Source organism: Carettochelys insculpta, chromosome 12 (genome assembly GCF_033958435.1).
Source record: "Carettochelys insculpta isolate YL-2023 chromosome 12, ASM3395843v1, whole genome shotgun sequence".
Classification (NCBI taxonomy): domain Eukaryota; kingdom Metazoa; phylum Chordata; order Testudines; family Carettochelyidae; genus Carettochelys; species Carettochelys insculpta.
In genome coordinates, this window is record NC_134148.1 from 11,521,718 (window position 1) to 11,537,663 (window position 15,946).

General features: G+C 41.4%; 1 protein-coding gene across 3 annotated transcripts in view; it reads left to right on the top strand.

The window, feature by feature from the left end:
* Positions 1-15,946, top strand: part of VPS13C (vacuolar protein sorting 13 homolog C) — a 262,583-nt gene that overhangs the window by 133,461 nt on the left and 113,176 nt on the right. For all 3 annotated transcript variants that reach the window (XM_075007275.1, XM_075007277.1, XM_075007276.1), the window contains exons 52-58: positions 452-817; positions 2,674-2,763; positions 4,668-4,823; positions 5,993-6,257; positions 7,623-7,783; positions 8,735-8,856; positions 13,458-13,752. In XM_075007275.1, coding sequence (XP_074863376.1) covers positions 452-817; positions 2,674-2,763; positions 4,668-4,823; positions 5,993-6,257; positions 7,623-7,783; positions 8,735-8,856; positions 13,458-13,752 — 1,455 coding nt within the window. The remainder of the gene's footprint in view (positions 1-451; positions 818-2,673; positions 2,764-4,667; positions 4,824-5,992; positions 6,258-7,622; positions 7,784-8,734; positions 8,857-13,457; positions 13,753-15,946) is intronic.

Genomic DNA, 15,946 nt, shown 5'->3' on the forward strand with positions numbered 1-15,946 from the left:
GCAGTACATGTACCTGTACTACACAATAGATTTAGCTTTTTGAACAAACATTTTTAACATAAATATTCATGAGAAAAATGGTGGCATTTATGCAGAGGTGGTGTCAATTGACTATATCAGAATATTAAATATACATGCTTTCTGTGTACAACAATAAAAAGATCAGGATTATGCATGTTAGAACACTGATTCTGAAAATGTATGTGGGAAACTAGTGAGGTTTTTAACAAATATAATAGGTGGGATACTTGTGCATAATGTCTATTTGTGTTCTGAATTTAAGTTCTTAATTGCTAGTGTAATCAGGCACATGCCTTTTTTATGTGTTGGTGGTTAACCTAAAATAGGTACCATATTTTTGATATACTTGCCATTTCCAATTATTTTCCAACTGGTTACATGTAAAATAAAACAAAAAATAAGCTACAAATAAGACTCTTTATTCTTAAAGATTTCACCAATCATTCTGAATACCGTGGTGACTATCATGGCTGCCATAAAACCAAAGGCCAAGGAAGAGGATTCCAAAGGGACAACAAGCAATTCTGAAAATTTGTGGGATGTGAAACCCATTGACCAGTGTAATGCATGGTTCCTCGGTGTTGATATAGCCACAGAAGCAACTGAAACTTACATGGACAATGAGACTGCTCTGAAAAATGAGAATTTAGATGTAGGCGTGAAGTCTGTTCAGATCACCTTGGAATGTGGTCTGGGACATCGTACTGTTCCTTTATTATTAATAGAATCAGCGTTTTCAGGAACACTTAAAAACTGGTCTTCCCTGATGGGTGCCACTGCTGACATGACACTGGAGGTAAGTAGGGTAGGTCAGTGTTTCCAAATTCAAATTGTTACAGACAGAAAAATGTTTTGAAATGTCAAAAGATAATTGTTGGGTTTATCTGTAATGGTGCTTAAAGTCCTCAGTTATTGAGCAAGTGTTACCCTAGTGCTGTACAAATGCATATGTAGTCATGGTCAATACTATATGAAGATAAAAGAGGAGGACAGTCAGGAGAAACCACTATAATGTAATGTAAGTTTAATAGTCTGTCAGGCCATGTCTACACTAGAAGCATCTGTCGACACAAGTTACTGTTGAAAGGGAAGTTTTGACAACCTCTGACAGATTTTACACAGACAAACGGCACTGCCCGCTGGTGACAAAGCAGAATGGCGGCTCTGCAGACGGCTGCCCTGCAATGGGAAGCTTTCTCTGACAACAGAAGTGTCTACCCTGCATTTCTGTTGACAGAGCTCTATCAACAGGGTGTTATTCCTCAAAGTTTAAGGGATAACACTGTCGAGGCAAATGCAGAGTTCTGTTGAGACTATGTTGACCGAATGCTTTGTTTGTAGAAGCTTCCCTGAATTATGTCGACAGAAGGCCTCAGTATATGCACAGATTGATGGTTCAAAATATGTAAACAATTACCTTTTTTAAAAAATCTCTATCAAGCAACAAGCTCCACGTCTCTAACATTTTCACGTGTTCCTTGGGGTCTCGGTGACCATTTCCACTCTGCTTAATCTTCACAGAAAAGGTGATCTTGGGTGTGTGTGATGTTCATGCTTCATGTATTTCTCTTTTCCATACAGGTTTTATCTGCACTGTTTGCTCATAGGTGTAATTCTCATCTCTTGTACACATAGTTCTGGCTCTCATCACACTAGTACATTGAACCAATAGTGTTCCTGGGGCGGCAGCAGCACAGGCCAGCCAGCCTGAGTACCAACATACCTGAAACTAATAGATAGACTCATGCAGCTATTACATGCTGATGTTGCCTCTGCCACCATGGCATATATTGCTGTTTCTATCACACTTGATCATTAAAACTAGTGCAAGTATTTCTACACTTGCTGGGAATTGCATCCCTATGTTGTAGTGTACACGTTGCCACAGGCTATCAACAGCTACTGCATATATCTCATGGTTGGCTGTTGTTTAAAATATTATTTATCCCCACAGCTTCATTGGATAAATTCTCCCCAAGGGGAGGATGTCCAGTCCCATTTGGAGTTTGGGAGGTCATCAAGACCCTGAAGATTATCCCAGCCTCTCTTGTAGTGTCCAAGTAGGAGGGAACAGGTCTCTGCATCTGGGGAGCGTGAGAGAACCTTTCTTCTGCTGAGTGCATGTTGATGAGCTGTACACTAGATATTCCTTTTAGCTCAGGGTTGCAAATGTGCTGGCAGGGTCTTCTATTACCTGATCCTCTAATCCCTTTCCTTTCACATCCCTGCGCTGTGGCAAATTGTATTAAGACTTCAGGTTTCTCCAGATGCTGCCCACTAAGGCTGTGGGAGTGGACAGGGGGTTACATTATTAAATTAGGAGTTGACTGTTAGACTACCTTGAATTACCAGAATATCCAGGAGAAGTCCGATTTTGAGTTTGTTTCAGTTTCTAAGTGCTAAATTGAAAATGTCTAATCCCACAAAAGGTAAGGAAACTAAGTTTGCTGTGCATGCTTGCTTTTTATATAAGGTGTTCAATAAATATATTAAAAAGGTCTTCATTTTATAGTGTTAATATTGAACCATTATATGAAATTTTGAGTTGGAAGAAATGCCTATGCTTTTATAAGATGGTAGTATTATAACTACTTTAAGGAGTGATCTAAAACTCTGTTTTGCTTTCAGACCAATTTTAATTTTCTTTTTCAGGTTCATTATTACAATGAAAATTACGCAGTGTGGGAGCCTCTCATTGAACGAATTGATGGAGGAAGAAAACAGTGGAATTTAAAACTTGAAGTATGGAAACATAACATGAAGTATTCATTATGAATATACAGCTTTACCATATTGCTGTATGACGATATTGACTTTCCACATATTGTACTCTTTGAGGGTTATGTGTGCACTGCAAATAAAGCCCCCTGGTTAGATCATGCCAGCTAACTCAGGCCAAGGGTGCTGTTTTCTTTCAGTGTCCTTTTCTAGGCTTAGGCTGGAGCCCAACCTTTAGCACCCAGTGAAGTCAGAAGAACCTGAACCTGGAAGTCAGTACTTCATTGAAACAGTCCCAGTCTCGCAAGCCTGAGTCAACTAGCATGGGCTAAGCAGAGGTATCTAATTGTAGTGTAGACATACCAGTAATTGTTAAAAATCTTATCAGGGTTGAAAGTGCCAAATATTATTTGTGGATTTCTCAGGAAGGCTCTCTTCAAAATACAGTAAAGCCATGTTATCCACCACTTGGAGAACCAGCAAGTTCTGTTAGTCAGCATCAGCTGGTGGCTGTGTGGCTGCTTGGCTGGCAGCCACAGGGCTGGCTGTCCCGACAGAGCCAGCTGGCAACTAGCCCAACCAGGGCTGGTGGCTCCACTTAACTAACCAGAACATTTGATCATCTGACTACCCTCATTCCCCAGGGATGCCGGAAAATCAGAATAGTCTCTTCTTTGTACATGATACTAAATGTGCCTTACTGACAAGCAGGGGCAATACAACCTTCCAAGAGAACTTTCCAAGATAATAGTCACTACTAACTGACAATTAAAAACAACTTGTGGAGATGGGGAATTGTAATGATCCACATTTCTCAGATGTATGGTTAGGCCTACATGAAAAAAATGCTGCCTTTCTGGTTATTGATATGAGCCTACGTTTCAAAGCTGCTACTGCACTTTTAAACAACAGCTGCATACTTTAAAGAGCCTTCACCTTGTACTGATTTTGGATTCCAATAAATCATTGCCCTCCATGAGCAGGTTACGTCCCAGTTCTGAAATAAGATTTGTATTAAACAGTTCTGAATAAAATTGACAGTTATCTTCTTTAAGAAACAGATTTTAAAAAATCATTTGACACATCATAAAGAATTTTGACACTCTTCTACTTTCAGATATGTAGTCAAGTTAAAAAAGAAATAAGAGCATAACAAAGAACTGGTCAGAGCTAAACGAAATGTTTTTTAAAAAAAGGATGGTAAAGTAATAAGAAAAATATGAATATAGCCCAATTGCGATGACACTAAAAACCATGTTAGGGCAAATAGGTGAGGAGAACTCTGGAGAACTGTCAGGCATAGAAGAGCACTTCAGAGGAGCTTACCTCATAGTGTTGCTAACAAGATGTTAGTGCCCAGCTGATAGTGACATAAAAAAGGTGAGGAGAAGCATTAAGTTCTAATTTAGACATCTTGAAAATGCATGCAAGTACCACTTGAGAAGTGAGAGCCTGAATATTGGTGGCAATGGGAAAAACTCAGCCACGCTTATATTAATAGCTGAAAGGCATCGTAGTATTCCCCAGAATGAAAGCAACAGAATCCACTAAATACTTTAAAAAACACAAAAAAGCCGAGAGTGGAGGAGGGGGAATTCTGTTGGGCCACAGTGTCACCTTTCATCGTTATCTTCCAGATTGCTCATTAATTCATAATAATCAGTCATCCAATACAACATGACTAAATGTATAGCAGAATATGTATTACAAAAGTCCAGAAAACACTGCTGTGTGACGTTTAATGTTGGCAGTTATGAAATAAGTTATATCTATAAGATCATATTAAAGAAATTTGCTAATGCTTTCTTACACATTGGTGAAGTGGTTTTAAGGAGAACATTGCAAACCTACTTAAATCTTGAGAAATAGGTTGCATTCATAGTTATAAAATTAGACAATGAGATTTTGTTGCTGTCTTTTTCTTTTAGATAAAGACTAACCCTGTACAAGATAAAAATTTGATACCTGGGGATGATTTTGTTGTTCTTCCTGAAGCTCAAACTGCAGTTAACATCTCTTCAAACGATACAATGAATATAACAATATCCAAATCTTTTCTTGCTGTTTCCAATAATTTAGCCAAGGTAATTTTCATAAATACAGGAGTCATGGTGAATTATTTTGTTTGTGGCCAGTTCTGAATTCTTATTTGTGTTCTGATAGTCCTGCTAGAACTAATTCATCTTCTGTCTCTGGTGGGAGGGTGAACTTTTTATTTTACTATACAGTTGATCCTTCTCACTATTTAAATTGTGAGTTTAAGTTCCTCAGAAAAAAGCAGATGCTCCCTTGGCTCTGAAGATGAATGTGCTGATAAAACTTTCTGCTTTAAAAAAAAAAAAAAAAAAGAGAGCGAGAAAGAGAGATATGGTACTTAGCTGGCTGCCCTCCCTCCTGGCCACCCCTGTCAGGGTTTCCTCATCTGGGGCTGTCAGTGAGGCTCCACACCCCAACCAGCTCCCTGCTGTGGGGCTGGTGGGGTTCACCCGCCACACAGCTGGGGATCACACAGCTCGGGCTGCAAAGGTGCTGGCACTCAGTACCAGCAAGTACCAATCCAAAAGAAAAACACTGGATAGAAGATTTCCAGAGTGAGAAAATGTGGGAGCAAAATGGTAGAGTGGAAATAGTGTAACTTACTGTTTGTACAAAGAAACAGCCATTTCCCACAGCATGTAGTCAGTGTGATCCCTAATATCTGGATAATAGGGTGATCTTTCAATAGGTATAATGGGGAAAAAAAAGATACTTGCTGACTGTTGGCCCTTTAAATTTCATGGAGGCAAGCCTCTGCAGCCTTCAAGTGTGCTAAACTTCTACTGCATTTTCCTCTCTTAACCCTGAGGAGATAGGACATGCTTGTTCATGTCCCAGATAGCGCATTATATAGACGCTGCTTACTGATATTTAGCTAATTATAAATTGAGTGTATGTATGTATTTAGGTAGTTATTATATCAGATCTATTATTGATCAATTAACAATTGTTATAGAAGTTTATTATAATATATTCATGGATTTTACATTTTTAGCATGGTGAAAATTATTGTAATTAATTTATATATCTGATTATGTCAAAACACTAAATATTGCTTTCCTACAATCATTCCAGAAGGACTTACTTTGTAATATATTGTTAGACCTTGGCTTCTGTAAAGATTAGTATCGTGTGAATGTTTCTGAGTTAATTGTCTAAGATATTTTATACCGTCATGCCCGCTATCCTTTAAAATATTTTATTTGTTCTTTTACAGGCATTTTCAGAAGGGACTGCTTCCACATTTGACTATTCATTAAAAGATAGAGCTCCTTTTACAGTGAAAAACGCACTAGGTGTTCCTCTCAAAGTGCATCCCAGCTTCAATCTTCGAGTGATTGGTTCAACATTGAAAGAAGATATTTATGATTTAGAAAGTGGTCAGAAGTTGGAACTGGAATATTCAGTTTTGGAACCTGTGCATCGAGGAAAGCTGTCTGCATTATACCGTCAAGAGAGCTGCTTGTTCACTTTGAGCTTAGGTAGCTTGCAAGGAATGACTGGTGGTAGCAATTGTTCTAGAAGAGAGATGCAGGGGAGAGGTACGAGGGTAATATAGGGATAAATAATATGTGGATATGGATAATATGGGTGTGTCTACATGGGCACATATCTTCGAAATAGCCATGCTAATGGCCATTTCGAAGATTACTAATCAGATATTGGGATAAGGGGATTTTGAAAGGTACAGGGTCCTTTCGAAAAGGACCGCCATGTAGCCGCACCGAGCTGTGTGCTTTCAAAAGCAGGGCTTTCGGAGCACCGTGGCTGGAAGTGTCCTAATGCAAATGAGGCACTGAATATTCAATTCAGCACCTCATTAGTAATCTTCGAAATATGACTATTTCAAAGATTTGTGCCCATGTAGACACAGCCTATATATGTGCAGACTTAACCTCTGAGTTTCCTTGTTCAATCGGGAAGCAACTGCCAGCCACTAGTTGGCAAAATTCTTTATTCTAGTACTTTCTGGATGTTATCTTGAGCCAGGATTGCTATCAGTGTGCCCGTTAATTTTTTCCATCCATGTGCAGAATAAATTTTATGTTCATCAGTGCCTGTGTGGATGTGAACTACTAGTAGAAACACTTACCTCCGGCTGCTGCCAGCTGTGGTCATTCTGCTAATCAGCTGAGCACCATTTGAATCTTTCCTGAGTGGCTGCTCAAGTATACAGCTTACAGGAAACAGTGGTTGCTACTGCATAGGCAGTTTCTCATAAAAGAGATTTGGGTGCTGGGAAAAAGAGGAGTGTGGAAAATTCAAATCTTTCTCTTTACTTCCCTAATAATAGAACTAAAGGCTAGGAAGAAGCACGGGTAGATGGTACATCTTGCCACTGCATTGGAGAATTAGGAGAGCTAGTAAGCTTTATGTGATTGCACCTCAGCTGGCCTGCTGACCTTCCTAGTGAAGTTCTCTCTGTCAATGTTTGCTTTATGTAACTAGGTTCAATCTCTTTGGGATGTTCAGTAATTCCCACATGTCCCGCTGTGCTGGTTAGTTCCTTGTAAGGGTTAGAATAGTGCAGATCCTACTATGTTGATATTCCCTGTCTCCTTCTTACTAAGAATACTGAGTTGTTTCTGTGTGATGGACTTGAGGTCTTCCAAGAGGGTGTGTAAAGAGGGTCTGTTGTAGAACCTGGTGCTACGTGTTTCCCAGCCACTACTGATTTAAAACTTTAAATTTTTCCTTATGGTTAACTGTTTTATATTTCTTGTGAGCCAGAAATCGTTTGTTATATTGGAGGCTGTGGGGTCATTTATTAAGTGGTTAGCATTGCATACTTGTTTTAAAATGAATGATTTTTGCAGAATCACATCGTAGTTTGTTTTGTACAACAGTGCCTCTAGGATATACAGAAGTGGCAAACATCCCCGTAGCAAAACCAGGCCGACGACTGCACAGCGTACGAACTCCGCTTGTTGAGCATGCTGACTCTATTTTGGTACAGATAGATGCAACAGAAGGGAATAATATTATTACCATACGGTCTCCTCTGCAGGTAAAAATGATACTAAAATAAGTCCAAACATTAAATAAGTCCAAGGCCACCGTTGGTTTCCTCCTGGAAAGTAACTTTATGTATTTTTAGATTATTCTTCAGCAAAAGGCAAGTAGGGTCATATAATGTAAAAGTATGAGACAGGTAGCTGAGTTAGTCCGTGTCTTCAAAAACAATGAGAAGTCCTGTGGCACTTTGTAGACGAACAGATATTTTGGAGCATAAGCTTTTGTGGGCAAAGTTCTGCTTCATCAGATGCCTGGGTGGGGGCGGCTCAGAGGAGGATTTAAAGAGGGGGTCTCAGTAAAGTAAAGCGCCAGAGATGACAAGGTCTATTCAGTCAAGGTGGATATGGCCCAGGGTGGATTTCTGCTCTCTCGATGTTCACAACTCCCATTAACTGCCAATAATGGGCCATATCCACCCTGACGACACAGATCTTGTCAGCTCTGGCCCTCCCCTTTACTTAGACTTCCTCTGAAGCCCCATCCCATGCTATCTGACGATAGTTTATGCTCCAAAATATCTGTTAGTCTATAAGGTGCCTCGGGACTTCTTGTTTATCATGTAAAAGCAATTATTTCATAAACTTTGAGTAATATTGCCTTAAATTTGTTTTAGATTTATTCCTTACGTTTCATAAACTTAAGCGGAGTTGCTTTAAATTTGTTTAAAATCTATGTTTAGATTATGTATTTTGATGCAGTATTTCCTTCCAAGGAAATAACATTGTTAATTGAGTAGTAGCATGATTGTGGTAGTGGTGTTTTGATGTTTCACATTACCCTTTTTTATTTACAGATTAGTAATTTTCTGAGGTCGAATCTTTGTAAGCTTCAGTTTGCAAGAGAGTATGATAATCTTTACTATCTTATATGATATGCATGGTTCATATGTTCATTTTTAAACTTGCAAAATATATTTAATGAGACACATGCATTTTTATTGCAGATTAAGAATCATTTCTCTATCCCATTTACAATCTACAAATTTGTCAGAGATGTAAGACTTCTGGAGCCAATAGGAGTATCTAAGCCTGAAGAGGAATTCCATGTTCCTTTAGATTCATACAGGTACACTTATTCTGTTATGCAGAAATTTATTGTGTGATGTGAAATTATCAGTGTTTGGATCATTTTCCCCTTAATTCAGTTAATTAGGTAACTTAACTTGGTAAGATTCTTATTTATTTTGTGCTAGGCTTCCATCATGGCTTAACTCGCAAAAGCAAAGTATACTTACATTTTTAAATGTCTGAGCAACTGACTGCATTAAAGGTCTCCAAAATAGGAGTAATGAAGAGCATATGATTCTTTAAAATGGTTGCAGTTATTGCAATTGTGCAGTTACTTGCAGTGCATGGACACAACCATGGTGATTAGTTGTATTTTGTGAACTATTCCTTTTACTTGCATAATCATAATTACATTTACAAACTAATTTTTTTTGTAAATCTAACCTAAAATAACTTGCCATGAACAGAGATTTTTCTTTTAGAACCAGGGAAATTCAGAGTAGTAAAGATACCGCAATATTCTATAGAAAAATTTGAATCCCTCTGGAGGCAGAAAATTACATAATGACCACAAAAATTGCAGTTGCATGTGTAGCTTCTTAAAATAATACATTCAGTTTTCTGTTTTGTTTATATCCTTTTAGTGGAAGACTTTTTGATTTTTGTATTTCCATTCTGTTTTTTGAATGGTTGTCATTTCCATTATATCTTCCCCCACAATTTTAACTTTTTCTTTTTTAGTTTCTTACTTATAATGTGTTTATATTTACTTGTTGATGTTTGTTGTGAATTTCAGTGTTTTGAGATTTGAGGGAATATGGAAGCTTCTAGACACTTGTAGGACACTGGAATTCTGGCCTTAACCAGATGGGTTATTAGAACTGTGAGTGTTACTGAGGTAGAAATTTCAAAAGGTGACCAATATTTTGAGGGAGGGGCATGTATGTGCCTCAGTTGAGGCTCCTACATCCATATTTTTGTTTCGGTCTCCAGCTGTCACAGTTCATTTAGTCTTCTGTCATTGTGTGTCTGGTTGAAACACTTCAAGATGAATGATATAGTCAAAGAATTATGAGGTAAATCAGAACTAAACAGTAAAATTGGAGTGAGACCTAATTAGAAATAAATTGTATTTAAAGTCTCATAACTGCTCAGTTTAACCAATCAAATTCTATTTACTTAACCATTTAGAATTCGTAGATTCTGAGCATCCCACGATCATATTGTTTATTTTGCCCACGTTACACTGGGAGTCAGTTAAGCTGATGATCTACTGCAACTGCTTTCTAGAATAGTGTCCCCCATTCTGTACTTAGCAATTATGTTGTTTGTTTCCCAGATACATACATTTTCTTTTAACCATATTAAAACACACTTTATTTGCTCGCATCCAGTATACCAACTGACTTAGGCCATTCTGAATATGTGGCCTATCCTTTTCTTTATATGTTGCTCCCCCAAATTTTGTCATGTGTAATTTTATCAGTAAGTTTATTTTTCCTTCCAAGTCCTTAATAAAAATGGTCAAAATGTAGGGCCAAGAACCAATCCCTATGGAACCCTATTGGACACAGACATGTTCAACAATGATCTCCTATTTAGAGTTCCATTTTAAGACTTGTTAGCCAGCTTTAAATTTGTTCAGTGTGTGCTATATGAATTTTATAATTGGGTTTTGTAACAAAATGCCATATAGTATCAAATTGAACATTGAATAGAAGTCCATTACATCAATAATGTTGCCATAATCAAACCGTGACATGTTTTTGGTGAGATGACAAGTTAGTTTGATAGGATCTAGTTTCCATATTCCCTTACTGTTTTATGTTAAATACATTGTCCTCTTTCAGTTTTTTATTGGAGTGCCTTAACAGCTTCTCCAATATCTTGCCCAGGATCCAGGTCAATCTGGGTATCTAATTACTCATAGAATCATAGGGCTGGAAGGGACCTCAGGAGATCATATAGTCCAGTCCCGTGCTTCAAGCAGGATCAACCCCAACTAACTCATCCCAGCCAGGACCTTGTCAAGCTGGGATTTAAAAACCTCGGGGGATGGAGAATCCACCAGCTTTCTAGGCAATGCATTCCAATGTTTCACCACCCTCCTGGTGAAGTAGTTTTTCCTAGTATCTAACCTACACCTCTCCCTCTTCAGCGTCAGACCATTACTCCTTGTTCTGTCATCTGACACCACTGCGAACAATTTCTCACCCTGCTCTTTAGAGCTCCCCTTCAGTAAGTTGAAGGCTGCTATTAAATCACCCCTAAGTCTTCTCTTCTGTAAACTAAACAAGCCCAAATCCCTCAGCCTCTCCTCATAGGTCTTGTGCTCCAGCCCCTTAATCATTTTTATTGCCCTCTGCTGAATCTGTTCCAGTACCTCCACATCCTTTTTATACTAGGGGGCCCAAAACTGGACACACTATTCCAGATGTGGCCTTACCAGTGCCGAATAGAGAGGAACAACTGCTTCTCTAGAGCTGCTTGAAATGCTGCTCCTAATGCACCCTAGTATGCCGTTAGCCTTCTTGGCTACAAGGGCACACTATATACTCATATCCAGCCTCTTATCCACTATAACCCCTAGGTCCCTTTCCGTCGTACTGCTGCTGAGCCAGTCTGTCCCCGGCCTAATTTCATCCCATTAGCCCTTTTTAACAGTTGGTACAACTCAAGCTTTCTTTGAGTCATCTGAAACTTCCCCTGTGCTTCAAGGATTGTTAAAAGTCAGTGTTAATGGTCCAGCAAGCTCCTTACCAAACTCTTTGAAAAGTGTCCAGGGTCAGTTGTTGTATTGGCTGATTTTAAAATGCATAGCTTTAGTAGGTGCTGTTCAACATATTCCTGGGGCACTAGTGGAAAGAAACAAGTAATGTCATTCCATGATGAGACTGTGCCATCGGATTTGTCCCCAGATATCGAAAAGAAATATTTATTGAACACTTATAGCTTTTGTGCATTATTATTGATGATTCTATCATTTCCATCTAATAATGGATCCATATCATTGTCAGGATTCTTCTTAATATATTTTAGTAACTCCTTGTTACTGTGCTGAACTCATCCCCTTATAAATTTCTCCTTGTTTCTATCCCTTGACAGTCTTTATCAATTTTCCAGAATTCCTAATTTATATTTGTTACTCTCAGTTCCCCCTTTCTTCCAGTGTGTGTCCGTGTCCGTGTCCTTTTTTTTAACATCTGTCTTCACTTCCCCTTTAAACTAGGTCAGTTTATTAACTAGCACCACTTTCTTCCTCAGTTGTGGGATTGTGGCTTTTTGCGTGTCCATAAGGTGTTCTTAAATGATTTCTAATTATGATTCACATTTTTCTCAGTAAATTCTTCCTTTGAGCTCAGTTGTTTTCAGCTTTGTGCAAATGGCTCCTTTAAAGCTGAACACTTGACCATATTATAAATAAGGCTGTGTACTCATCACAGAGATCATGAATTCCATGATTTTCCGTGACTTCTGCAATTGCTGGTGCAGCTGGCTCTAGGCTGCCTAAGCAGCCCCAGCTCCAGCAACATGGGCCATTTCAGGCATAGTCTCAGGTCACTGTGCCCCCTTTCCCCAGCAGCAGCAGGAGTTTGGGTGTGGGAGGGGACACAGGGTGAGGGCAGGGGGTAGCAGTTGCAGTGTCCAGAGCCCTGGGGCATTCCAGCAATTTCTAGGAAGAGGGAAATACTGGCTGCTTACTAGAAGCCATAGAGCCAGACAGAAATCCTGTCAGCCCTGCCAACCTGTCCTGTACCCAGCACCTTCTGTCCCCTTCAGCACCTGTTGCGCATTTGAGGCGCCCCCCCCCCACCCCAAAAATTGCCTACAATCTTCTGGCCCAAACTGTAGTTAGGGGTGTATAGTACAAATCATTAATTCTTGTTTACTGCCCATGATGGGTGCATTGCTTTCAATAAAATACCTGTAACTAAAATGTAGCTTTAATTATAAGCATTTCTTATATGGCTAATTAAGTTGTCTGTGAATCTCCATGAATACAGATGATTGTGGGAAGAGGGATTGCTCAGTGGTTTCAGCATTGGCCTGCTGAACCCAGGGTTGTGAGCTCAATCCTTGAGAGGGCCATTTAGGGATCTGGGGCAAATAGATTTTAAAAAAAAGTTGTTCTCTGTGGTGACAGATGGCAGAACGAGGAGCAATGGTCTGAAGTTAAAGAGGGAGAGGTGTAGGTAAAACTACTTCACCAGGAGGGTGGTGAGGCACTGGAATGTGTTGCCTAGAGAGGTAGTGGATTCTCTATCCCTAGAGGTTTTTAAGTCCTGGCTTGACAAGGTCCTGGCTGGGATGACTTAGTTAGGGTTGATCCACCTGAAGGAGGGGGCTGGACTAGATGACCTCCTGAGGTCCCTTCCAGCCCTATGATTTTATGGCGGTTTGCCCTGCCAACAAGCTGGGGGACTGGATTCGATCTCCAGAGATCCCTTCCAGTTCTGTGAGATGTGAAGCGTTACTCTTTCTGAAAATCATAGTGCCCTATTTTCCATTGCATAAAGTGTTAATCAGTTTGAGATTTCAGATCACTTTGGTTACCCAGTGTGACTAGGTATGTAAGAATAGACTAAAATTAAATATGCTGTCCATGCTTGTTTTTGAAGGGCTTTTTGGTTGATTTTTTTTTTTCTCCCCTCTACATAGGAGTCATCTATTTATTCAACCAGCAGGGGTATTAAAAGATCAGTTTAAAGAATCCACAACTTACATTGCCTGGAGAGAAGAGCTCCATAGGAGCAGTGAAGTGAGATGCGTGTTACAGTGCCCTGCTACTGAAGTAAACTTTTTGCCTCTAATAGTCATGGCAACTGCTGTACCTGATCAACTAAACTTTATTGCAATGCATGAGGAGGACTGGGATCCAGCGTACATTATCCACCTTCATCCAGCACTCACTTTGAGGAATCTTTTGCCATATTCTTTGAGATATTTACTTGAGGTATGGAAATAAAGTAATCATGTCTTCTTAAAATAAAGCATTCAATGATTTCTGCCTATAAGCGGAAGTCATTAGCTGGGTCTACACATGCCCCTTCCTTTCAAAAGGGGCATGTTAATGAAGAGGTTTAAAATATGCTAATGAGGTGCTGCAATGCAGCACCTCATTAGCAAAATGGCTGCCGCGGCGATTCAAAAGTGCGACTTTTCGAATCGCGTGCTGCCCGTAGAGACGGGACCTTCCGAAAGGACCCCCTTCAGTTAAGGGCTTAAGGGCTTTTGAAAACTGAAGGGGGTCCTTTCAGAAGGTCCCGTCTCTACAGGCGGCATGCGATTCGAAAAGCCGCACTTTCGAATCGCCGCGGCCGCCATTATGCTAATGAGGCACTGCATATTCATTGCAGTGCCTCATTAGCATATTTTGAACCTCCTCATTAACATGCCCCCTTTGAAAGGAAGGGGCACGTGTAGACCCAGCCATTGAGTTTTATTTTCTGTTTGATAGACCTCAGGATCCGTCTATGCAGGAAAACTCAGGAATGTTATTTCTAATTAATTAAAGATGTGTCTTCAAAGTGGATTAGTTACACCACATTTAAACCCCTGTGTCGGTGAATTGGAAGTGAAATAAACTAAACCAAAGTAAGGGTACTTAAATTCTTCCTCGAGTGTCTCCGTGGGTGCTCCACGATAGGTGTCAGGCTAGCCCCGGTGCTGCAGGTTGGATCTTTCCAGCAGTTTCTGCCGGACCGCGTATGCGCCGGCGTGCACCGCTCCCTTGCGCACTCCCAGCCACGTGTGCAATCCGGTCCCCGCCAGTTCCTCTTTAACCGCCATCAGCTGCAGACGGAATCCGCTCAGGCTACGGCCAGAGTTAGCGTATTTAATGTTTTTAAAGTGTTTAGAGTTTCTTTTTTAGTCTTTTAGCTTAAGTTAGCTTGTTATTGTTTTCAAAAAAAAAAAAAAAAAAAAAAGAAAAGAAAAGAGTAAAAAGTAAAGTTTTACAGCCTTAGTAGTAAGCGGAGCAGCGGAGGCCCAGGGACGTAAGGCCATTAGGCCTCCTGCCGAGGCAGGCTGAGTCCGAGAGGGGAACAGGCACAGAGAAGGTGCTAAGTACCCTATTAACACCTCAAAGACTCACCACAATGTCCTCTTCAGGATTCAAAAAGCGTGAGTCATGTCGTGAAGCGATGCCGGCCTCCGCTGGGCACAGTCAGTGCATTAGGTGCCTCGGGGAATCTCATGTCACCCAGAAATGCTCCTTCTGCGCAAAGCTCACAGCCAGAGCAAGGAAGGACAGAGAAATGTGGCTGAAAATGCTGCTTTTTGACAAGGCCGTCCAGCCAGACGCGCCGGAGCGGCCTCAGCAGGAGGGACCCGCAGGGGCCCATAAAAGGAAAGCTGCTTCCCTAACCCCATCAGCGCAAAAACGGAGGAAGCTTTCACCAACCTGATCCCTGCCGGCAGCCACAGCGAGCGGGATGGGTGGAGCGTATAGCCCCCAGCTGCAGTCACAGCTGAGCGGCGGCGGCGTGGAGACGCACGTGGCAGAGGCTGAGCCTCCGATAATCAAACAGCTGCCCCGCACCACGGGCAGGGCGGCGGCCAGGCAAGCGCTGGAACTGGCGGCACCGCAGCTAGCGGCACTGACCCCTGGGGAACGGGCGGTGCAGAGCTCGCAGGCACGCAGCCTGCAGGCACCGGGGGAGACCACCCGCGCGGCACCGCAGCGGAGCGTGCTGAGCGCGGCGCAGACAGCGGGGCCGAGATCCCCGACGCGGAAAGGGGCGGAGCCAGCCCCACAGGGGAGGGGAAAGGCAGCACAGAAAACCCGGCACCTCAGCCCTTCTCCAGACAGGGCTGCAGGGCTACTCGCTCTAAGCCCTGCACTTATGCTGAGGACTCCAACGAGGCGGCAGGGGTCACCTCCAGTATACCCTGAGCCCCCATCCCTGTTCCTACAGTCAGCATCACCATGGCTCGGACCACCATCTCCCTTCCTGGGCTTTGAACCCCTGGAGTACTGCCACAAATCAGTCTCTCCATTATCTCAATCACCCAGACGATCTCGCTCCCCCGGATGCAGGGGGTATGCGCCTCCAGAGTGGTCCAGGTCTCCATCTCCGGAACAGTGCCCGTGATGCCATGGTTGTCCCTATCACACGGGGCATAGACACCATAGGCATACTCCCAGG